The following is a 25572-nucleotide window of genomic DNA, read 5'->3' as shown; positions in this document are numbered from 1 at the left end:
GGATGAGATGCACCTTAACTGGAGTGGAACCATTATCCTGGAAGGGAGGTCTGCTAATGCTATTGGGGAGGGTTTAAACTGAAGTAAAGAGGCAGAGAATGGGTCAGTTGGCAAGTATAAATTTCAGCTTGCAGGAAATTTATGAGGAAGGATAGGCAGATGATTGAGCAAAGAAGCACTCAGCCAGATGGTTTGAGATGTGTCTATTTTAATGTAATGAGTATCATGAGCAATTTTGCTGAACTTAAGAGTGTGGATCAATACGTGGAACTATGGTGTTGTGCCCATTGCACAGACTTAGATGTCTCAGGGGCAGGGATGGCTGCTCAGTGTAATGGGCTTCAGATGTTTCAAAAAAAGGTGGGAGTGCCATTGCTAATCAGGGATAATATCACGGCTGCAGAACAGGAGGAAATCATAGAGAGATTGTCCACCGAGTCATTGTGGGTGTAAGTCAGAAACAGGAAGGGAGCAATAACTCTACTGGGTGTTTTTTTTTAAAAATAGACCTCCCCCCCAATAGTAACAGAGACATCGAGGAGCAGACAGGGAGGCAGATTCTGGAATAATGCAATAATAATAGGGTTGTTGTGATAGGTGATTTTAACTTTCTTAAATTTGACTGGCATCTCCTTTGAGGAAGGGGTTTAGAAGGGGTGGAGTTTGTTAGGTGTATTCAGGAACACAATATGTAATAAGCCAACTAGAGGACAGGATGTACTTGATCTGGTATTGGGAAATGAACTTGGTCAGGTGTCAGATCTCTTGGTGGGAGAGCATTTTGGAGGTAGAAAGCAGGGAGTTGGGATGGTTGGCAATCTATGGTGAGTGGTGTGCTGCAGGGGTCAGTGCTGGATTTTCAACTGTTCACGATATGTATTAACAATCTGGAAGAAGGGATCGAGTGTAGTGTATCTAAGGTTGCTGATGATACTAAATTGAGTGTGTTACGTTCCCCAATAACCGCGTAATTTACCAGCAAAGATAGATGGGTCCGCTGAAGCCTGATGCTACTATTTTCAAACGTTTTTATTTATAAAGGGGCACAAACGTATGGTTAATACAAAACATTCAGATCATATACGTCGTCACAACTCAATCTAAAGCACAGGTATAGTAATAATCAATCAGAAATAAGCTCTATCGTTGTCTAGGGGTAATGTAGATATATATTGTTTACTGGATATCTAAAAGTCTTTTGCGGTCACTGCAGTTCCACCAGCTGCCGTCGTTGTGGTGTCGCGTTGGTGCACTTTTGTTAGAAAGAGAGAGAGAGAGATGGGATGAAACAGTTACCCGTGGTTTTCCAACCTGGAGGAGTTCGGTTTGTCGGAGCCTCGTTGGGGGAATGAACGCTCATCTGTGGCCTCCCTTGTAGCTAAGCCGTTCTTCCGTTGTGGGGTCGCCAATCCCTGGCAAGGAAAAGACGCACACGAACCCCACGTTTTGTCGCTATCAAAACACTGTCACAGGATTTCTAGCGTGTCTTCTGGTGCATCTGAGGGGGTCCTCCCCCCCAGACCCTCCTTTATACTTCCTCACGGGATCGCCGGTGTCAATCTCTCTCTCAACCAGCCCACTTTGCCCGAGGGCTTTACACGTGGTCTTCATGAGACAATAGTCAAAGAGTCGCTTTATTCTGCTTCCCTGGGGAACGTGGTCTTCAGCACGTCTCTCTCCCTCTTGGGTCATTTGACCCCCCCTTGACTAGGGCTCTTGCGAGGTCATAACAAGTGGAAAAGCAAATGGTGCAGAAGATACAGAGAGACTATAGATAGGTTAAGTGAATGGGCAAGGGTCTAGCAGATGGTGTACAATGTTGGTAAATGTGAGGTCATCCACTTTGGAAATAAAAAAATGAAAGAGCAAATTATTATTTAAATGGTAAAAAAAAGTTGCAGCATGCTGCTGTGCAGAGGGACTTGGGAGTGCTTGTGCATGAATCACAAAAGGTTGGTTTGCAGGTGCCGCAGGCTATCGAGAAGGCAAATGGAATGTTGGCCTTCATTGCCAGAGGGATTGAATTTAAGAGCAGGGAGGTCACGCTGCAACTATACAGGGTACTGGTGAGGCCGCACCTGGAGCACTGTGTGCAGTTCTGGTCTCCTTGCTTGAGGAAGGATATTCTGGCTTTGGAGGCAGTGCAGAGGAGATTCACTGGGTTGATTCCAGAGATGAGGGGGTTAGACTATAAGGAGAGTTTGAGTCACCTGGGATTGGACCCCCTGGAATTCAGAAGAATGAGAGGAGATCTTAGAGAAACATAAAATTTTGAAAGGAATAGATAAGGTAGAGGCAGAAAAGTTGTTTCCACTGGTAGGTGAGACTAGAACTAGGGGACATAGCCTCAAGATTTGGGGGAGTAGATTTAGGATGGAGATGAGGAGGAAATGATGAGAGGCATTGTTTGTGTGGATAGTCAGAGGCTTTTCCGCAGGGCTGAAATGGCTAGCACGAGAGGGCAGTTTTAAGGTGCTTGGAAGTAGGTACAGAGGAGACATCAAGGGTAAGTTTGTTTTTTTAAACACAGAGAGTGGTGAGTGCGTGGAATGGGCTGCCGGTGGTGGTGGTGGAGGCGGATACGATAGGGTCTTTTAAGAGACTCCTGGATGGATACATGGAGCTTAGAAAAATAGAGGGCTATGGATAAAGCCTAGGTAGTTCTAAGGGAGGGACATGTTCAACACAGCTTTGTGGGCTGAAGGACCTGTATTGTGCTGTATGTTTTCTATGTTTCTATGCTTCTATCTGCTTTTAGATAGGTACATAGAGCTTAGTAAAATAAGAGGACGAGACAGAGTGGACAGCCAGCACCTATTCCTCAGGGCACCATTGCTCAGTACGAGAGGACATGGCTTTAAGTTAAGGGGAGGGAAGTTCAAGGGGGATATTAGAGGAAGGTTTTTCACTCAGAGAGTGGTTGGTGCGTGGAATGCACTGCCTGAGTCAGTGGTGGAGGCAGACACACTAGTGAAGTTTAAGAGACTATTAGACAGGTATATGGAGGAATTTAAGGTGGGGGGTTATATGTGAGGCAGGGTTTGAGGGTCAGCACAACATTGTGGGCCGAAGGGCCTGTAATGTGCTGTACTATTCTATGTTCTATGTTTTCCCAGAGCATGGTGAATCTGAGGAATTCTCTGCCCAATGAAGCAGTGGAGGCTACCTCAGTAAATACATAGAAACATAGAAAACCTACAGCACAATGCAGGCCCTTCGGCCCACAATGCTGTGCTGAACATGTACTTAGTTTAGAAATTACCTAGGGTTACCCATACCCCTCTATTTTTCTAAGCTCCATGTACCAATCCAGGAGTCTCTTAAAAGACCCTATCGTTTCCACCTCCACCACCGCCCACGGCAGCCCATTCCACGCACTCACTGCTCTCTGCGTTTAAAAACTTACCCTTGGCACCTCCCCTGTACCTCCTTCCAAGCACCTTAAAACTGTGCCCTCTCGTGTTTGCCATTTCAGCCCTGGGACTGTCCACACGATCAATGCCTCTCATCATCTTAAACACCTCCATCAGATCAGCTCTCATTCTCTGCTGCTCATGGAGAAAAGGCCAAGTTCACTCAACCTATTCTCATAAGGCATGCTCCCCAATCCAGACAACATCCTTGTAAATCTCCTCTGCACCATTTCTACGGTTTCCACATCCTTCCTGTAGTGAGGCAACCAGAACTGAGCACAGTACTCCAAGTGGGGTCTGACCAGGGTCCTATATAGCTGCAATATTACCTCTCAGCTCCTAAATTCAATTCCAAGATTGATGAAGACCAACGCACTGCATGCTTTCTTAACCACAGAGTCAACCTGTGTAGCAGCTTTGAGTGTCCAGTGGAGCTGAGAGGCAATGTTGCAGCTATATAGGACCCTGGTCAGACCCCACTTGGAGTACTGTGCTCAGTTCTGGTCGCCTCACTACAGGAAAGATGTGGAAGCCATAGAAAGGGTGCAAAGGAGATTTACAAGGATGTTACCTGGATTGGGAAGCATGCCTTATGAGAATAGGTTGAATGAACTTGGCCTTTTCTCCTTGGAGTGACAGAGGATGAGAGGTGACCTGATAGAGGTGTATAAGACGATGAGAGGTATTGATCGTGTGGATAGTCAGACGCTTTTTCCCAGGGCTGAAATGGTTGCCACAAAAGGGCACAGGTTTAAGGTGCTGGGGAGTAGGTACAGTGGAGCTGTCAGGGGTAAGTTTGTTACTCAGAGAGTGGCAAGTGCGTGGAATGGACAGCCGGCAACAGTGGTGGAGGCGGATACGATAGGGTCTTTTAAGAGACTTTTAGATAGGTACATAGAGCTTAGTAAAATAGAGGGCTATGGGTAAGCCTAGTAACTTCTGAGGTAGGGACATGTTTGGCACAGCTTTGTGGGCTGAAGGGCCAGTATTGTGCTGTAGGTTTTCTATGTTTCTATGGACTCAGACTCCAAGATCCCTCTGATCCTCCACACTGCCAAGAGCATTACCATTAATACTATATTCTCATAATATTTGACCTACCAAAACGAACCACCTCACACTTATCTGGGTTGAACTCAGTCTGCCACTTCTCAGCCCAGTTTTACATCCTATCGATGTCCCACTGTAACCTCTGACAGCCATCCACACTATTCACAACACCCCCAACCTTTGTGTCATCAGCAAATTTACTAGTCCATTCCCTCCACTTCCTCAAGACAAGGTTGGATAGATTTTTGCATAGTGGGAGAATTAAGGGTTATGGGGAAAAGGCAGGTAGGTGGAGATGAGTCCATGGCCAGATCAGCCATGATCTTATTGAATGGCAGAGCAGGCTCGACAGACCAGATGGCCTACTCCTGCTCTTTCTCCTATTTCTTATGTTCTTATGTAGTGATCACAACTCTATCTCCTTTACCATAGCACTGGAGAGGGATAGAACCAGAAAACTTGGGAAACATTTAATTGGGGTAGGGGAGGAGAAAATATTAGGCAGGAACTTAGGAACATAAATTGGGAGTAGATGTTCTTAGGGAAATGCATGGCAGAAATGTGGCAAATGTTCAGGGAACATTTGCATAGCATTCTGCACAGGTATGTTCCATTGAGGCAAGGAAAGGATGGTCGGGTAAAAGAACCATGCTGTACAAAGGATGTAGAAAATCTAGTTAAGAAGGAAAGAAAAGCTTATGAAAGGTTCAAGAAAATAAGTACTGTTAGAGCTCTAGAAAATTACGAGGGTGCCAGGAAGGAACTCCAGAATGAAATTAGGAGAGCTGGAAGGGGCCATGAAAAGCCCTTGGTGAGCAGGATTAAGAAAACAACCCAAGGCATTCTACAAGTATGTGAAGGGCAAGAGGATAAGATGTGAGAGAATAGGACCAATCAAGTGTGACTGTGGAAAAGTGTGTATGGAGCTGGAGGAGGTAGCAGAGGTACTTAATGAATATTTTGCTTCAGTATTCACCAGTGCAAAGGATCTTGCCAATTGTGGGGATAAATTACAACAGACTGAAACAATTGAGCATATAGACATTAAGAAACAGGATGTGCTGGAGCTTTTGAAAGGTATTAAGTTAGATAAGTCACCAGGACCGTACAAGATATACCCCAGGCTGCTGTGGGAAGTGAGGGAGGAGATTGCTGAGCCTCTGGTAATGATCTTTGCATCACCAATAGGGATGGGAGAAGTACCAGAAGGTTGCAAATGTTCCCTTGGTCAAGAAAGGGAGTAGAGATAACCCAAGAAATTATAGACCAGTGAGTCTAACTTTAGTAGTGGGCAAGTTGTTAGAGAAGATCTTGAGAGGCAGGATTTATGAGCATTTGGAGAAACAATCTGATTAGGTACAGTCAGCATGGCTTTGTCAAAGGCAGGTCATGCCTTACAAACCTGTTTGAATTCTTTGAGGCTGTAACAAAACACATTGATGAAGGTACAGTAGTGGATGTGGTGTATATAGATTTCAGTAAGGCATCTGACAAGGTTCCCCAGGCAAGGATTATTCAGAAAGTAAGGAGGCATGGGATCCAAGGAAACCTTGTTTTATGGATCTGGAATTGGCTTGCCCACAGAAGGCAAAGGGTGTTTGTAGATGGTTCATATTCTGCATGGAGGATGGTGACCAGTGGTGTTCTGCAGAGATTTGTCTGGGACCCCCTCCTATTTGTGATTTTTATAAATGACCTGCATGAGGATGTAGAAGGGTGGGTTTGTAAGTTTGCTGATGACACAAAAGTTGGGGGTAGTCTGGAGGGCTGTCAGAGGTTACAGTGGGATATCGATAGGATGCAGAACTGGGCCAAGAAGTGGCAGATGGAGTTCAACCCAAATAAATGTGAGGTGGTTCATTTCAATAGATCAGATTTGAAGACAGAATATAATATTAATGGTAAGACTCTTGGCAGTGTGGAGGATCAGTGAGATCTTGGGTGTCTATGTCTATAGGACACTCAAAGCTGCTGTGCAGCTTGACAGTGTTGTTAAGAAGATGCATGGTGTGTTGGCCTTCATTAATCATGGGATTGAGTTCAAGAGCCGAGAGGTAATGTTGCAGCTATACAAGACCTTGGTCAGACTCCACTTGGAGTACTGTGTTCAGTTCTGGTCACCTCACACAGGAAAGATGTGGATACTATAGAGAGTGCAGAGGAGATTTACAAGGATGTTGCCTGGATTGGACAGCATGCCTATATGAGAATAGGATTATGAACTTGGCCTTTCCTCCTTGGAGTGACAGAGGATGAGAGGTGACCTGAGAGAGATGTACAAGATGATGAGAGGCATTGACTGTGTGGATAGGCAGAGGCTTTTTCCCAGGGCTGAAATGGCTAACATGAGCAGGCATTGTTTTAAGGTGCTTGGAAGTAAGTACAAGGAGGATGTCAGAGGTACGTTTTTCCACACAAAGAGTGGTGGGTACGTGGTATGCACTGCCAGCGAAGATGGGAGACTCGGTCTTTAAAGAGACTCTTAGATAGGTACATGGAGCTTAGGAAAACAGAGGGCTATGTGCTAGGGAAATTCTAGGCAGTTTCTGGAGTAGGCTACATGGTCAGCACAATGTTGTGGGCTGAAGGGCCTGTACTGTGCTGTGAATTTTCTATATTTCTAAATGTGAGCCAATAGAATTTAAAGGTCAACTGAAGGGTAGCCAATCAGCACCGAGGCAATCAAACAGGGGGCTACATAACCGGAGCACTCTCAGAGAGAAACAGCAACAACTGTGCATCTCGACTGGTCTGCAAACTAATTGCCAAGCTCGGTGAGCACCACAACGTCAAACACCTCAGCCAGAGCCACCAATATTCACCACCATCACATACCAGTTTCTTATCAGGTACACAACGCAACTTTCTGCAATGGAGATCTCTCTCTAAATGTTTAAAGAAATTACAGGCAGGAAATCAAAGCCGGTGGATGTGGTTTTGTTTTGGATTTCCAGAAGGTTAAAGTCAAAGTAGAATATATTATCAAGGTACGTATATGTCACCATGTACTACCTTGACTTTTATTTTCTTGCAGGCCTTTACAGGATCTGAGAAATACAATAGAATTTATGAAAAAACCTATACAGAAACCAACACTAACAAGTAATGTGCAAAAGGTAACAAATTGTGGAAGGAATTATTAATAAATATTACTGAGAACACGAGTTGTAAAGTGTCGTTTAAAGTGTGTAAAGTGAGATTAGTGGGCAAAATTAGGGCACATGGTATTGGGGGCAGAGTACTGACATGGATTGAAAATTGGCTGGCTGACAGGAAACAAAGAGTAGCGATTAACGGGTCCCTTTTGGAGTGGCAGGCTGTGACCAGTGGGGTACCGCAAGGTTCGGTGCTGGGACCGCAGCTGTTTACAATATACATTAATGATTTAGATGAAGGGATTAAAAGTAACATTAGCAAATTTACTGATGACACAAAGCTGGGTGGCAGTGTGAAATGTCAGGAGGTTGTTATGAGAATGCAGAGTGACTTGGACAGGTTGGGTGAGTGGGCAAATGTATGGCAGATGCAGTTTAATGTGGATAAATGTGAGGTTACCACTTTGGTGGCAAGAACAGGAAGGCAGATTACTATCTAAATGGAGTCAAGTTAGGAAAAGAGTAAGTACAACGAGATCTAGGTGTTCTTGTACATTAGTCAATGAAAGCAAGTATGCAGGTACAGCAGGCAGTGAAGAAAGCTAATGGCATGCTGGCCTTTATAACAAGAGGAATTGAGTATAGGAGTAAAGAGGTCCTTCTGCAGCTGTACAGGGCCCTGGTGAGACCCCACCTGGAGTATTGTGTGCAGTTTTGGTCTCCAAATTTGAGGAAGGACATTCTTGCTATTGAGGGAGTGCAGCGTAGGTTCACAAGGTTAATTCCCGGAATGGCGGGACTGTCATATGTTGAAAGATTGGAGCGACTAGGCTTGTATACACTGGAATTTAGAAGGATGAGAGAGGATTTGATTGAAACATATAAGATTATTAAGAGATTGGACACGCTGGAGGCAGGAAGCATGTTCCCGCTGATGGGCGAGTCCAGAACTAGAGGCCACAGTTTAAGAATAAGGGGTAGGCCATTTAGAACAAAGATGCAGAAAAACTTTTTCACCCAGAGAGTGGTGGATATGTGGAATGCTCTGCCCTAGAAGGCAGTGGAGGCCAAGTCTCTGGATGCATTCAAGAGAGAGTTAGATAGAGCTCTTATAGATAGCGAGGTCAAGGGATATGGGGAGAGGGCAGGAACGGGGTACTGATTGTGTATGATCAGCCATGATCACAGTGAATGGCTGTGCTGGCTAGAAGGGCTGAATGGCCTACTCCTGCACCTACTGTCTATTGTCTATTGTCGTTGAAAGTGAGTCTGTAGGGTGTGGAACCAGTTCAAAGTTGTGGTGAGTGAAATTATCCATGCCGGATCAGGAGCCAGATGGTGGTAGAGTAATAACTGTTGGTGTGGGACCTAAAGCTTCTCTACCTCCTGCATGATGCTAGTAGAGAGAAGACAGCAATGGCCTGGATGGTAATTTTGATATCTTGCACTGTATTGCTGCCGCAAAACAACAAATTTCATGATATGTCAGTGATAATAAACCTGTTTCTAATTGTAATTCTAATGATCTATGCCTTCCATAGTCTAGTAAACCTCCACCGGGTCTCTTTCTCAGTCACTGCTGGTTCATAGAAAACAACCCAGGCTTGTCGAACACACACAAAATGCTGCAGGAACTCCGCAGGTCAGGCAGCATCAATGGAAATGAATAAGCAGTCGATAGCTCAGAGAGAGACCTTTCAACAGAACTGGAAAGGAAGGGGGAAGAAGTCCCCTCCTTTTGTCTCATGCCCTCTAATCCAGGTGGATCTCTTATGCACACTTTCCAAAGTCTCCACACCCTTCCTGCAATGAGGTGCACATAATACTCCAAAACTGAGGCCTGGCCACAGTTCATGTAGCTGCAGGACCATAAGATACAGGAGCAGCAGGCCATTCAGCCCATCAAGTCTGCTCCTGTATTGATTTCATTACTCTTTCCGTCAATGGCCCCACCAAAGGTGGCAACAAGGCCACATATCTTTACCATCACATCAAGTTGTGTGGCAACTTTCAGCAACTGTGTAGGATATGGAGGCATTTAACTCTTCACATTGTGGCCCTCTTCTCCTTGCCCCACACTGCATGTGAAGCTGATGTGGAACTTGACAATTCAGGACATTCAAAGTTCAAAGTCCATTTATCATCAAATAATGTATATATTATACAACCTTGAGATTTGTCTCTTTACAGGCAGCCACAAAACAAAGCAACCCCAAATAACCCATAAGCACCCAACAAACACCCAACGTGGAGAGAGAGAAGGAAAAAAAACACACACAATTGTGCAAACCATAAAAGCAAGCAATAGCACTCGGTGCAAAGTTGACACAAAGTTCAGAGCAGCGGGATGCCCCACAGCCTCAGCCTCAGTTCAGCACCCAGCAGAGCAAAATGTCGCGGAGCTGACAGGCACGAAGCCCGGAGCAGGTCCACAACTGCAGCACTGCAGAGAGCAGAGTAAATGTCCCAGAGCAGCGACCAAATCAGATGTCTTCTCCTTGTTAATGGCAGCATGAAGCCTTGGGAGAGGAATGACAGTATTCCTTATATTGTGATGAATCTGTTCTAGAATAAAACAGGTCACGCTCATAGATAGCAGACCTCCCACCTCTCCTGGAAATTCCGGGAGTCTCCCACATATTGATAGTGGCTCCCTGACACCCACAAATTATATACAATATCCCGGAAATCAATTTTTTGAGAGAGAGGAAGTGGGGGGGAGAGGGGAAGGGACAGGGGAGGGGAGGGGGAGGGGGAGAGAGAGGGGAGGAGAGAGGGGGAAAGAAAGAAAATATCCTGATTGGTGTCTCTTTGTGCTAAGTGGACCTATCAGTTTTCTCTGTGGGCGGGCTTTACAGTCGATCTCTCTCTCTTTCATTGTCCATCAGTTCAGTTTAGTGTCCTGCAGCGCCATGGCAGAGTGTTCCAAAAAAAAGCATACTTCACCCCAGACTACACTGAAGTGTACTCCTGCCTAATAGGGGTCAAAAATAATAGCAGGGTAGATCGCTGCACTGTTTTCAGCAGTGACTTTTCTATTGCCCATGGTGGGTTAATGGTGGGTTAAATGACTGTACAAGACATGTTGAGGAAAGAAATGTACAAGGAAAGTTTGCAAAAGAAATAGAGAAGCTATTTGCATTAGCATTTAGCTATTAGCATTGAGACTGCCAACAAAATACTTAACAAGGTGTGTGTGTGTGTGTGTGTGTGTGTGTGTGTGTGTGTGTGTGTGTGTGTGTGTGTGTGTGTGTGTGTGTGTGTGTGTGAGAGAGAGAGAGAGTGTGTGTGTGTGTATGTGTGTGTAAAAATAGTTTCGATATGTGATCAAATAAATTGTTGTGTTCTTTCATAATCAAATATCCTGTACGCATACACCCTTGGAAGTCAACCGGGTGAGGTGGGGATCTGGGGTTGTGGTGGTGCTACCTCCCTGAAATGAGTTTTTGCAGGGTGGGATGTCTGAGATAAACACATGAATAGAAACCTACAGCACATTACAGGCCCTCCAGCCCATGATGTTGTGCCACAAAGTAACCTACTCTAGAAGCTGCCTAGAATTTCCCTACCATATAGCCCTCTATTGTTCTAAGCTCCATGTACCAAGAGGTAATGTTGCAGTTATATAGGACCCTGGTCAGACCCCACTTGGAGTACAGTGCTCAGTTCTGGTCACCTCACTACAGGAAGGATGTGGAAGCCATAGAAAGGGTGCAGAGAAGATTTACAAGGATGTTGCCTGGATTGGGGAGCGTGTCTTATGAGAATAGGTTGAGTGAACTCGGTCTTTTCAACTTGGTGCGATGGAGGATGACAGGTGACCTGATAGAGGTGTACAAGATATTGAGAGACATTGATCGTCTGGATAGTCAGAGGCTTTTTCCCAGGGCTGAAATGGCTAACACAAGAAGACACAGTTTTAAGGTGCTTGGAAGTAAGTACAGAGGAGATGTCAGGGCTAAGTTGTTGTTGTTGGTTTTACTCAGAGAGTGGTGAGTGCGTGGAATGGGCTGCCGGCAGCGGCAGTGGAGGCGGATACGATAGGGTCTTTTAAGAGACGCCTGGATGGATACATGGAGCTTAGAAAAATAGAGGGCTATGGGTAAAGCCTAGGTAGTTCTAAGGGAGGGACATGTTCGGCACAGCTTTGTGGACCAAAGGGCTTGTATTGGGCTGTATGTTTTCTATGTAAGAGTCTCTTAAAAGACCCTATTGTATCCACCTCTACCACCTTTGCTGGCAGTGCATTCCACTCACCCACCACTCTCTCTGTGTGAAAAACTTACCTCTGACATCCCCTCTGTACTTATTTCTAAGCACATTAAAACTTGTGTTAGCCATTTCAGCCCTGGTAAAAAGCCTCTGACTATCCACACGATCAATGCCTCTCCATAGAACCATAGAACACTACAGCACAGTTCAGGCCCTTCAGCCCTCCATGTTGTGCTGACCCATATAATTCTTTAAAAAAAGTACTAAACCCACATTACCCCATAACCCTCCATTTTTCTTTCATCCATGTGCCTGTCCAAGAGGCTCTTAAATACCCCTAATGTTTTAGCCTCCACCACCATCCCTGGCAAGTCATTCCAGGCACTCACAACCCTCTGTGTAAAAAACACCCCTGATGCCTCCCCTAAACTTCTCTCCCTTAATTTTGTATATATGCCCTCTGGTGTTTGCTATTGGTGCCCTGGGAACCAGGTACTGACTATCCACCCTAACTATGCCTCTCATAATCTTGTAGACCTCTATCAAGCCCCCTCTCATTCTTCTACGCACCAAAGTGAAAAGTCCCAGCTCTGCTGACCTTGCTTCATATGACTTGTTCTCCAATCCAGGCAACATCCTGGTAAATCTCCTCTGCACCCTCTCCATAGCTTCAACATCCTTCCTATAATGAGGTGACCAGAATTGAACACAATACTCAAATTGAACAAAGTGCAGTCTCACCAGAGATTTGTAGAGTTGCAACATGACCTCTCTACTCTTCAACTCAATCCCCTTGTTAATGAAGCCTAGCATCCCATAGACCTTCTTAACTACCCTATCAACCTGTGCAGCGACCTTGAGGGATGTATGGATTTGAACCCCAAGACCCCTTTGTTCATCCACACTCTTAAGTAACTGACCATTAATCCTGTACTCAGTCTTCTGGTTTGTCCTTCCAAAATGCATCACCTCACACTTGTCCGGATTGAACTCCATCTGCCATTTTTCTGCCCAACTCTGCAGCCTGTCTATATCCGCTTGTAACCTCTGATAACCTACAGCTTCATCCACAACTCCTCCAATCTTCATGTCATCCACAAACTTACTCACCCATCCTTCTGCCTCTACATCCAGGTCATTTATAAAAATCACAAATAGCAGGGGTCCCAGGACAGATCCCTGCGGCACTCCACTAGTCACCAACCTCCAGGCAGAATACTTTCCTTCCATAAATACCCTCTGCTTTCTTCCTTTAAGCCAATTTTTTATCCAAACAGCCAAGGTTCCACTTATCCCATGCCTCATGACTTTCTGGATGAGTCTCTCATGAGGGACCTTGTCAAATGCTTTGCTGAAGTCCATGTAGACCACATCCACTGCCCTACCCTCATCAATTTCTTTTGTTACCTCTTCAAAAAACTCAATCAGGCTTGTGAGGCACGAAATTCCCTTCACAAAGCCATGTTGACTATCCATGAGTAGACTGTACTTCTCCAAATGCTGATAGATCCTATCCTTAAGAATCCTTTCCAGTAGTTTGCATACCAACGACGTAAGACTCACCGGTCTATAGTTCCCAGGTTTCTCCCTATTACCTTTTTTAAACAAGGGAACTACATTTGCCATTCTCCAGTCCTCCGGCACTTCCCCTGCAGCCAAAGAGGATTCAAAGTTCATAGCTAATGCTCCTGCGATCTCTTCTCTCAATTCCCACAACAATCTGGGGTGTGTCATATCCGGTCCTGGGGATTTATCAATCTTAATGTTTTTAAGAAGATCCAGCACTTCTTCCTTAATCTCCACATTGTCCAGCACACAAGCCCACTCTACTTCTACCTCATCCTGATCAAGATCCTTTTCACTTGTGAATACTGAAGCAAAGTATTCATTTAGGACCTCCCCAACCTCCTCCGCTTCCAGGCACACGTTGCCCTCTTTATCCTTTAGCGGTCCCACCTTCGTTCTCGTCATCCTCCTATTCTTCACATACGCATAGAACGCCTTGGGATTCTCCTTAATCCTACATGTCAAGGCCTTCTCATGCCCCCTTCAAGCTCTCCTAAGTCCTTTATTTAGCTCTTTCCTGTGTTACGTACCCGTGACACGTGACAGTGGTACCCTTGTCATGTGACTGGGGTTGAAGTTATACTGGACTTGAGGTAATGGTCTTGTGATGGTGGAGTGACGTCATTTTCCCGCCAGTAGAGGTCATGTGACAGGTTTTTTTTTACAGGGTATAAAAGGAAGACCCACCCTGTCGGGTGGGGCAGTTCGTGGTGGGATTTGCCAAGCTGACTTCATGTTACTGCGTGATTTAATGCGATGACACAGTTTAGTTGAAAAATGAAGTTTTATAAAATGCCTAAAGTTTAAAAGGTCATTGCCAGCGGTTTCTTTGCTGGTGGAGAGTGAAGATAAGAATTTGGAAGATAAAAATCGAGGAGAATTGATTTTCGACGGTGGATTGGTCTCGACCTTATTTGATCCTCATTCGGAAGGATTTCGTTGACTGTTCTCGTGTTAATCTCCGCTGGGATAGCGGGAGATTGAGGACAGAGTGTGGAAGAAAGGTCAGTGTTTTTTTAAGCCGTTATATTTCATAAAATTCTTCGTGGGAAAGTTCGACGTTGAGGGAATCGAAGGACATCGACGTGGAAGAGAATTTAAATCGCTTTAAAAAGTCTCTCCTTTTAAAAGGACTGTGAGCTTTTGAACTTTCGGCATACCGCTTTAAAGAACTGTTTACTTTCGGCATACCGCTTTAAAGAACTGTTTTCTTTCGGCATACCGCTTTAAAGAACTGTTTACTTTCGGCATACCGCTTTAAAGAACTGTTTTCTTTCGGCATACCGCTTTAAAGAACTGTTTACTTTCGGTATACCGCTTTAAAGAACTTTTTTTTTTCGGCATACCGCTTTAAAGACTGTTTGAACTGCAACGCTATTAAGATCTGTGAATCTGCCGCACAGCAGCTGAGTTCCGTTTAAGCTAATGTTTGTTTACTTTTGGGGGGTTGGTTTTCAGTGTTTAATAAAGGTGTTATTTGTTATGAAAACCTTTGCCTAACTCATCTATATTTATTGTTGCCTGAATACGTAACACCTGGCTACCCTACATTTCTCATAAACCCCTCCTACTTCTTGCTTCTTATATATATCATATACTTCCTTTCTCCTCTTGACGTGTTGCCTCACGTTTCGTCAGCCACGGTTCCCTTTTCCTACCATTTTTTCCTTGCCTCAGTGGGACAAACCTATCCTGAACCCAGCTCAAGTGGTCCCTAAACTTCTCCCACATTACTTCTGTGCTTTCCCCTTTGAACATCTGTTTCCAATTTACTCTCGCTAGTTTCTGCCTCATCCCTTCAAAGTTAGCCCTTCCCCAGTTAAGCACTTTACCATTTTGTCTGATTTTATCCCTTTCCATAGCTATGCTGAAGCTAAGGGGAGTTCGGGTCACTCTCATCAAAATGCTCCCCCACCAAGAGGTCTGTCAACCTGACCAGGTTCATTACCCAGAACTAGATCCAGTATAGCCTCTCCTCTCATCAGCCGATCCACATACTGTCAGGAATCCTTCACTCATCTCATCTTATCACCTTATACACCTATATCAGGTCACCTCTCATCCTCTGTTGCTCCATGGAGAAAAGGCCAAGTTCACTCAACCTATTCTCATAAGGCATACTCTCCAATCCAAGCTACATCATTGTAAATCTCCTCTGCACTCTCTATAGTATCCACATCCTTCCTGTGGTGAGGTGACCAGAACTGAACACAGTACTCCAAATGGATATAGCTGTAAAATTATTATCTCACGGCTCCTGAATTCAATCCCATAATTGATGAATGCCAAATCACCGTACGACTTCTTAACAACACTGTCAAGCTGTGCAGCAGTTTTTTGGGTCCAGTCGACACGGACTCCGAGATCTCACTGATCCTCCACACTACCAAGAGTCTTACCATTAATATTATATTCTGTCTTCAAATTTGACCTACTGAAATGATCCACCCCATTTAACTGGGTTGAACTCCATCTGCCACTTCTCAGTGCATTTCTGCATCCTATTGATGTCGCACTGTAGCCTCTGACAATCCTCCACACTATTCACATATGTGAGAAAATGGAGGGGTATGGACATTGTGTAGGCATTTTTTTAAGCCCCTCACCCCTACTGGGACATAGATCACTAACAGCAGCTCGCCAGAGTCCTCTGTGCTGGGCCAGTCTTTCAAGTTGTTCCCAGGTGTATTCCATCTTCAAACATCCTTTCTCTCCCAGGTCTTTGAAGTTTCTTTAGATGTTTTTGTAGTGCTGGGTTTTTACGGGATGGAGTTGCTAGCCCCATGCTCAACCCTCTATCTTTTTGTATCCAGTCTGGGGACGATCCATGGGGGAGTTGATTGTGTAGACATAAGGGATTAGTTTAGCTGACCATTTGATTACTAATATATTTGGTTCGATACATTACGGGCCGAAGGGACTGTTCTTGTGCTGTGCAAGTTCTATTGGTACTTACCTGGTAAAACATGAACATGCTGATGTCCATCCATATGAAGAGGTAAATGGCCTGTCAGTTCGCAGAATAGATCCACTTGACCTCTGAGCTCCTTATCTACCTGGCAGGGAAAGACAAAAAGGAACACCAGATGAATGGCTTGCACCAGGTTGGTTGAGGAGTCATCCATTTGGACCAGCAAGTCAGACTGAGTGTGTGATCCAAGAGCAAGATGCAGGTGAATTTCACAAACACAGATGCAGTGTATGTGGGGGGAATTGTAGGCACCATGTCTGGTATTTTCACCCCTGGTTAAAATTGATGAAAACTGTCAGAGGTAAAGTTGCTCCTTATTGACACTGAAATGGAGGCACATGAAATTGAAGCCATGAGACATAGGAGCAGATTAAGCCATTTGGTCCATTGAGTCTACTCCACCTTTCCATCATGGCTGGTTTATTATCTCATTCAACCACATTCTCCTGCTTTCTCCCTGTAACCTTTGGCACTCTGACTAATCAAGAACCTATCAACCTCCACCTTAAATATACCCAAAGACTTGGCCTGCACAGCCACCTGTGGCAATGAATTCCACTCTCTGGCTAATGAAATTTTTCCTCATCTCTGTTCTAAGTGGATGTCCCTCTATTCTGAGGCAGTCCCCACTGGTCCTGGACTCCTCCACTATAGGAAACATCCTCTCCACTTACACTCTATCTATGTCTTTCAATATTCGATTGGTTTAGATGGCAAATGGCGTGAGGTTCAGTTTGGCTTCACTCCATTCCCTTTACTTCTATTACCTGTATCCACCCTTATTTACTCTGTTTTATACCTACACTACACTTATGTTATAAACATATTTTTGGACTTTGACTTTAAGTTGTTGGAAATGAATACCAGATCACGAGAAGCAAAAACGGGAAAGACTCTGATCCTAATTTAAAAAAAGATGGTGATCCGAAACCATCTAAGCAACCTCCTTTAACTATTGAAACAATGTGGAAACTTCTAGATGAAAAACTTACTCAAAAATTTGCCGTGTTCGAAGGAGTTTTAAAGACGGTTGAGGATAATTTTAAATCGCTTAAATGTGGATTTGAACTGCAGCAAGCAACAATTTCAGAACTTGATGAAGGAGCTCGGCAGAGAGACCGAAGGATTACACCTTTGGAACAAAATTTACTTTGATGCCTCAACAACTGGATCATTATAAATTCAAAGTTACCAACCTTGAAAATCGATCTCGAAGACAGAATCTACAGATAATCAGTCTTCCTGAAGACGTTGAGGAGGGTGGCCCTATCAAGTTCTTTTCTCAATTTTTATTTGATGTGTTTGGCACAGAAGTTCTGGACGCCCCTCCATTAATCGACCGTATTCATTGTATACTACGTCCAAAACCTTCTTCTGGTTCTAAACCAAGACCAGTTCTCATTCGTCTCCATTATGTTCATATTAAGGATCATTTGATATGTTTTGCTCAGCGGAAAGGCATGTTCATATTTAAAGGTTTCAAATTCTGCTTCTTTGAAGATTTCAGTCCCGAGTTTCTGAAGGAACGAATACGAATGGTGTTTAAGCCACTGATGTTGGAATTCTTTCAAATGGGTCTCAGACCACTCCTGCTGTTTCCTGCCGGATTGAGAATTGTCCTCTCTGATAATTCCCGTTGTCTCATTAAGTCATTAAATGAAGCTCAAAAATTTTTTGACCAACAAACTTCCACTGCTATGGTCTAATTAAGGTTCCGCTTTCTTTTTTTGGATTTTACTTAAATTTTTAAGCTATTAACCAGTTTACTGATCTGGTCAGTTAGAATGCGAGGGTTCTCTGTTTTGGTTTGTACTGTAGGTATTTTTAGTATTTCTACATTAAACTTTTCTGTTCCCTTTTGGGATCCTGCTTTTTATTTTTTGAAACTATTTAGTAGATGATTTGGTGTTTGATTTCTTTTTTTTTTTGAATGGAGATGTATTTGTTCTCTCTTTTTTTATAAATTTTAAGATGCCGTCCTGCTTTCTTCTTCCCATAAGACCTTATTTTCTTGTTGCGTCATTTTCAATTGTTTGTGCGTGAAAATAACCAACAACATGAACTGCTGTTGGTTTTCTCTTTTTTCTGAAATACTACAAATGTTTGTAGTATTTGTAGGTTTCGGAAAGACTAACAATGCTATTCGAATTCTCAGGCAATGAGTTTCTACTTTTATAGATTCTTCAACTTCATTTGTTCACTACGAAACAAGTTCGGATCTGAATGGTAGATTTTTGTTAATTACTGGCCTACTCTGTAACACAAAACTGGTTATGATTAGTGTTTATGCTCCAAATGTTGACTATCCTGAATTTTTTAAACACTTATGTACATCCCTTCCCAATTTAAATGACTATATGTTGATAATGGGTGGAGACTTTAATTGCTGTTTAAATCCTTCAATGGATAGATCTAAATCTAATCAGGTGCTTCCGAATAAATTGGTTACCTTTATTAATTCCTTTTTGCTTGATTTTGGAATTTCAGAAATTTGGAGGTTTTTACATCCAAAGGATAAAGACTTTTCATTCTTTTCCCATGTATACCCCCACAGTTATTCTAGAATTGGCTACTTTTTTATTGACTCTCATTTAATTCCCTCTGTTATTGACTGCAATTATGATTCCATTGCCATCTCTGACCATGTGCCCCTGAAACTCTCTATTAAATTAATGGATACACCTTCTACTTTGGACAATGGCGATTCAATTCCGTATTACTACTCAGAATTGGTGAATTTCATTAAGAAACAGATTGATTTCTTCTTTTCAACCAACTCTACGGAAGAAATTTCCAGCGGGGTACTTTGGGATACTTTTAAAGCATACATCCATGGGCAGATTATCTCATATCCTGCTGGACTAAAAAAACGAATTTATAAAGAGATTTTTATGTTGGTTGATAAGATTAAAGCCATCGACAAAAAATACTCTATTGCTCCTAGATGGGGTGTTTGAGCAGCATTTTATCCTCCACCAGGCTGTGGGCAGCACCTGGAAGTTGCCTTGCAGTAATTCAGCAAGACTTCTACCTGTCACACCAGCTGATCTTAACTAAGGGTGTGAACACACTGGAATGTGTGACTGCTACGTAATCAACTGGGAAAATGCTGCCTCCCATGGACACTCCCAACCCTCCCTCATTTCCCTGTTGTCCAACAAACCCTCAAAGGTTCAAAGTACATTTATTGTCAAAGTATGCATAACAAATACAACCCTGAGATTCGTCTTCCCATAAACAGCCACAAAAGGAAGAAACACCATGGAACTTGTTCCAAGAAAAACATCAAACAACCCTCTACACGCAAAAACAAAACAAAAACAAGAGCAGTAAAGCACCGAGTATAAAACACAGAAATCGAAAGAGTGCGGGTATTTCAGTTCAGTTCAGTCTAATGCTGTGCCATTCATTACCTGCAGTCCGTCCCGATCAAAGCACACTTATGAGCATTTACACAGTCAAGGTATCACCCGGCCCACTCCCTAGCTCTACCTGACTAGACTGAACTAAAAACAAAGGAGGGGGAAGGCAGGAGATTGGGGCTGAGAGAAAAAATGAATCAGCCATGATGAGGGAGGAGCTACACGGGAACTCGACAGCAACTTCTTTGCGCTCATCTGTGGAAACTGCTTAATTTCTGCCTTTAGTGTCTTTCTTTTTCCTTTTCAATGTGAATGGGGTTCTGTCAAAGACCTTGACCTACAGCTGCACTCAAACCTTGGTTCTTTGTGGCGATGAGACCCGCTCCTGTCCTCACCAATCAGCCGTTTTCCGATATCCCAAAGATGCATCATAGAAGGTGAAAGTGCCTTCAGGATTCCAGGGCTTTGCGTCCCTGGGAACAAGCCAGTGCCGCCAATTGAAGTGTTGCAGGTGAAAACAGAATATAGGGAACAACAGATCAGCTGTCAGAGGGCTCAGTACTTGGATCTCTCCCTCTCATTGGTGGGGGAGAGTTTATTGTTGACTCCTGAGTCTGAGAACTTTTGGGGGAGGAGGGTGAAGTGATGCAGCAGATTTTAACACCACAACTCAGCACAATTGTTTGTCTCTGTATGTCTCCCCTCTCACTGTGAAAGGGGAACACCTCTCTGTCCCTTTATTAGGGAGAGAGAGAGCCGTGGTATGTCAGATTGTCAGGTGAATGATTTTGTTGTACTGCAGATCATGGTCTTTCTTGGGGGCTTTGTTTTTGTTTGCTTGATGGATGGGGAGAGGGTGCTGATGGGAGAGGGTTGTTGCTTTGCTGCTGATTGAGTGGGAGGGGGTAAGTAGGGAGTTTGGGGTTCTACCGTTTTTACTTTCTCTCATTCTTTGGTGCATTCTTCTATTTTCATGGATGTCTTTGAAGAAGAAGAATTTCAGGTAGCTTATTGTATACATTTCTCTGATATTAAATGGATCTATTGAACTATCGAAGTGGCAGAGCAGACTCGATGGGCCAAATGGCCTAATTCTGCTTCTGTATCTTATGGTCCTATAATAAACACGCAACACAAAATAAATACAGGTGGACAGAAAATAGGTACAGTACATGGTTCCTACAGAACCCCTGGTCTATATCCTGTACCCCCCCCCCCCAAACCAATCAGCACTGTGGGAGCACCACTTCCACTTAGACTTACAAACATACAGTGCCACCACCTTGGGCTGATGATGACCTTGCCAGCCAGTCCACGCCCAGTGAATACATGGAAAACCATAAGCACAAGAGATTCTGCAGATGCTGCATTTCCAGCATCTGCAGAATCTCTTGTGCTTATGGTTTCACACACACACACACACACACACACACAATGCTGAAGGAACTCAGCAGTTCAGGCAGCATCCATGGAAATGAACAAACAGTTGATGTATTGGGCAGAGACCCTTTCTCAGGACTGGAAAAGATGGGGGAAGATGGCAGAATTAAAAAGTGGGATACCTAGAAGGTGACAGATGAAGCTAGGTGGGTGGGAAAGGGCAGGAGGACAGCCCCCAAGCAGGTGATAGGCAGGTGAGAAGGTGGTAAGAGGCCAGAGTAGGGGTCAGAAGAGGAAGGGAGGGGGATTTTTTAAAATTTAAATTGGAAGGAGAAATCAATATTCCGGCCATCAGGCTGGAGGCTATGGCCACTTATCAGTTGCTGCTTTTGAAATAATTGTTTGTACTGCTTCCATGAAGTATAAAACAGTACATAAACACCAGACACAAGAGGTGCTACAGATGCTGGAAATCTAGAGCAATACATATAATATGCTGGAGGAGCTCAGCAGGTCAGGCAGTATCTATAGATGGGAATAAACAGTCGATGTTTCAGGCTGAAACCCTTCCTCAGGACGGGGAAGGAAGGGGGAAGGAGTCGGAATAAGACGGTGGGGGAGAGGGAAAGGAAGTAGTACAAGGTGGCAGGTGATAGGTGAAACCAGGAGAAGGGGAGGGGTGAAGTAAAGAGCTGGGAAGTTGATTGGTGAAAGAGATACAGGGCTGGAGAAAGGGGAATCTGACAGGAGAGGACAGAAGGCCATGGAGGAAAGGGGAGGAGCAGCAGAGGGGGTGTTGGGCAGGTAAGGAGATAAGCATGACAAAGACCAGTCTCACTCCACCTCACCTGCTGTTCTCAGCAATAGTATGCAGATGTATCGCAGTTTCCAACATACCCTCAGTGAGTCAGAAATGAACAGTGGGAGAGGATCACAGATTTCGGGTGGCACGTTACTGCATCCTATTACAGCATGAGCGACCCGGTTTCAATTCTACCACTGTCTGTCAGGAACTTGTACATTTGCCCCGTGACCACTAGGCTTTCCTCCAGGTGCTCCAGTTTCCAAAGACATACCGACCGGTTAGTAGGTTAGTTTGGCCGGGTGGGCAAGTCGGTCCCGTAACTGGTGGCTGGGCTGGTAGGGCCTGATATTGTACTGTATCCCAAAAAAAGTGGTGAGGGAAGTATGGCCAGCAGTCCTCGTCACTGACCCTCAAGTCTGCTCGGAATTCCCAGCTCCATCTTCATCACTGACCCTCAAGTCTGCTCGGAATTCCCAGCTCCATCTTCATCACTGACCCACCAAGTCTGCTCGGAATTCCCAGCTCTGCTCAATCCCACCCAGCCCATGGGTCCCTCTGTCCTCTGTGAGGAATCTGTACGTTCTTTCCTGTGGAATACGTGCATTTCCTCCAGGTGATCCAGTTTCCTCCCAGAGTCCAAAGACGTACCGGTTAGTAGGTGAATTGGTCATAGTAAATTGTCCCATGATTAGGCTGGGGTTAAATCAGTGACTCAAAGGACAGGAAGGGCCTATTCTGCACTGTATCTCAATGAAATAAGATGATTGTGGCTGTGGTTTTTTATTTATAAAGGGGCACAGACGTATGGTTAATACAAAACATTCAGATCATATACGTCATCACAACTCCATCTAAAGCACAGGTATAGTGATAAACAATCAGAAATAATCAAGCTGAGCGAAGGGCGCTGATTAGGCTACGGTCAATTATGGATAACTCTGAACATCCTTTACATAGCACCATCCAGAGACAGAGAAGCAGTTTCAGCGACAGGTTGCTATCGATGCAATGCTCCTCAGACAGGATGAAGAGGTCAATACTCCCCAATGCCATTAGGCTTTACAATTCTACCGCCAGGACTTAAGAACTTTTTAAAAGCTATTATTAATGCTGTTTGAGATAGTGATTTAGATGCATATCATATTTTTTTTACTGAGTTAAGTATTGTATGTTATTAGTTTTGCTACAACAAGTGTATGGGACATTGGAAAAAAAGTTGAATTTCCCCATGGGGATGAATAAAGTATCTATCTATCTATCTATCTATCTATCTAAATAAGCTCTACAGTTGTCTAGGGGTAATGTAGATATATATTGTGTACTGGATATTTAAAAGTCTTTTTGCGGTCCCTGCAGTTCCACCAGCTGCCGTCGTTGTGGTGTCGCGTTGGTGCACTTTGGTTAGAAAGAGAGAGAGAGGGATTTAAGAGTTTACCCGATCGGGTTTCCAACCTGGAGTAGTTCAGTTTGTCGGAGCCTCGTTGGGGAATGAACGCTCATCGGTGGCCTTCCCCTGTAGCTAGGCCGTCTTCCGTGGTGAAGTCGCCAATCCCAGGCAAGGGAAGGACGCACATGAACCCCACCACCAGCTGTAGCTAGTAAAACGCTGTCGCAGGATTTCTAGCGTTTCTCCTTCGTGTGTTTCCTTGGTGCGTCTGAGGGGCCGTCTCTACAGCCCCTCTTTTATCTGGACTCACGGGGTCTCAGATGTCAATCAGGTTGAGATGATGCAATCTCTCCCCGTCACCCAGCCCACATTGCCCTGAGGGCTTGCACGTAGCTTCATGAGACAATAGTCAGAGTCACTTTATTCTGCTTCTCGGGAGAACGTGGTCTTCCGCACGTCTCTCCCCCTCTTGGGTCAGTTGACCCCCCCTTGACTAGGGCTCTTGCGATTCTCACAAAGGAGGGGGCTGAGGTCATAACAATATATATCACAAATCTCCACAAAGTATTTATCTGAGGTATACACTTATAGAAAAGAGTGGAAAGAAAAAACAAGCAAAAGGTAAGAACTATGTACAAGTAGGGAGTGATCTTTTCTTTTTAAACAACAGATTCATTCATTTGTGAGAATAAAACCGGGCCTATGAGGCATTATGTAGTTAAACCATTTTTCCCAGTATGAATCAAATTGTTCCAGCTTATGATGAACAGATCCTGTTATCTTCTCCATTTTGTAAATGTCCATTGTAATTTCCATCCATGTATTTAAAGTTGGGCTCTCCTGTGATAACCATTTCCTAGTAAGAGTCTTTTTATCAGCCACCAACAGTATATTCATTAAATATTTATCTCTTTTCAACCATTCTTGAGGTATATATCCAAAATATATGGTCCTACTCTCTAAGGGTATTTCACATTTAAAGATGTCTTGTAGGGCATTGTGTATCCCCCTCCAATAGTTTTTGATAACAGGGCAGTCCCAAAAAATATGATAATGATTTGCATTTTGATTTCCACAATTTCTCCAGCAAACAGGGAGGTTACTATCATAGTGGGATTTCTGAGAGGGTAATAAAATATCTTATCAAGTTTTTCCATCCAAACTTCCTCCATTTCTGTGAATTGGTACACTTCCATTGCTATCTCCATATTGTTGTCCATTCTTCCTCAGATATAATTATCCCTCCTTCCTTCTCCCATTTTGTTTTAATGTATGCAGTCGAATGTGTTTTAAGATTTGACAACCCCTTATACATGCTTGAAATGATTCTACTACCATTATCTAAATTATATGCTTTTCTAAAGAGCTCTATCAAGCATGTATTTGCCTTGGTTACATTTTTAAGCATCTTATTAACATATTGTCGCATCTGTAAATACCGATAAAAATCTTGTTTTTCTAATGTGTTTCTCTTTAAGCATTTCAAAACTGAACAGTGTTCCTTCTTTCATTATGTTGCTAAGAACTGTTATTCCTTTAGCTGTCCAGTCCTTAAATCTAGCATCCAATTTATTTGGTGTAAAATCAGAGTCATATGCACACCATTTAAGAATTGCAATATCTCCCTCTAGATTATATTCTTTTATAGTAGTTTTCCACATTTTAAAAGTCAATTTCACCCATGGGTTATCAATAGAATTTATGTACCTTTGCAGGTTGTTATCAGCCAAAATTGCTTGTATGGGGATGGGAAGTACCCGCTCCTCAATGTTTTTCCATTGAGCATCATATGATGGGTCGTACCAACATATCACAGCTCTCAACTGTGCTGCAAAATAATAATCTCTAAGAGAAGGTAGGTCCCATCCCCCCTTTTCCTTTGCTAATTGCAAAGTTTTGAGATGAACTCTAGGCCATTTACCCTGCCAAATATACCTTGATAGCATCTTGTTCCATTCATTGATTTTGATTAATCTCTGTTGGTAGGGTCTGAAAGAGATATAGCAGTCTGGGCAGTACATTCATTTTAATAGACTCAATCCTTGAACTGAGACTGAAAAAAGGAATCAGGTTCCATCTTGTCACATCTTCCTTAATTTTTTATATAAAGGCTGATAATTACATTATGATAATTTTGCCAAATCTTTTGGCATAATGATGCCCAAATATTTGAAAGACTCTGTGTGCCATGCCCAGGGGTATCAACTTTCAATTTCTCTTGGTGGGCTATAGTAATATGAAAGTAATTGGGTTTTATCTATGTTGATCTTGTATCCTGATAATTGACCATATTGTTCAAAGGATTGCATCAGTTTAGGCAAAGATAGATCA

The 25572-nt window shown here is 43.6% G+C and overlaps 1 protein-coding gene across 2 annotated transcripts in view; it reads right to left on the bottom strand.

Moving 5' to 3' along the window:
- Nucleotides 1–25572, bottom strand: part of ydjc (YdjC chitooligosaccharide deacetylase homolog) — a 128625-nt gene that overhangs the window by 10211 nt on the left and 92842 nt on the right. For both annotated transcript variants that reach the window (XM_073051851.1, XM_073051852.1), the window contains exon 4: nucleotides 16293–16392. In XM_073051851.1, the coding sequence (XP_072907952.1) occupies nucleotides 16293–16392 (100 nt within the window). The remainder of the gene's footprint in view (nucleotides 1–16292; nucleotides 16393–25572) is intronic.

Source organism: Hemitrygon akajei, chromosome 7 (assembly GCF_048418815.1).
Source record: "Hemitrygon akajei chromosome 7, sHemAka1.3, whole genome shotgun sequence".
In the NCBI taxonomy this organism is placed as follows: domain Eukaryota; kingdom Metazoa; phylum Chordata; class Chondrichthyes; order Myliobatiformes; family Dasyatidae; genus Hemitrygon; species Hemitrygon akajei.
This window is presented reverse-complemented; position numbering and strand designations above follow the sequence as displayed.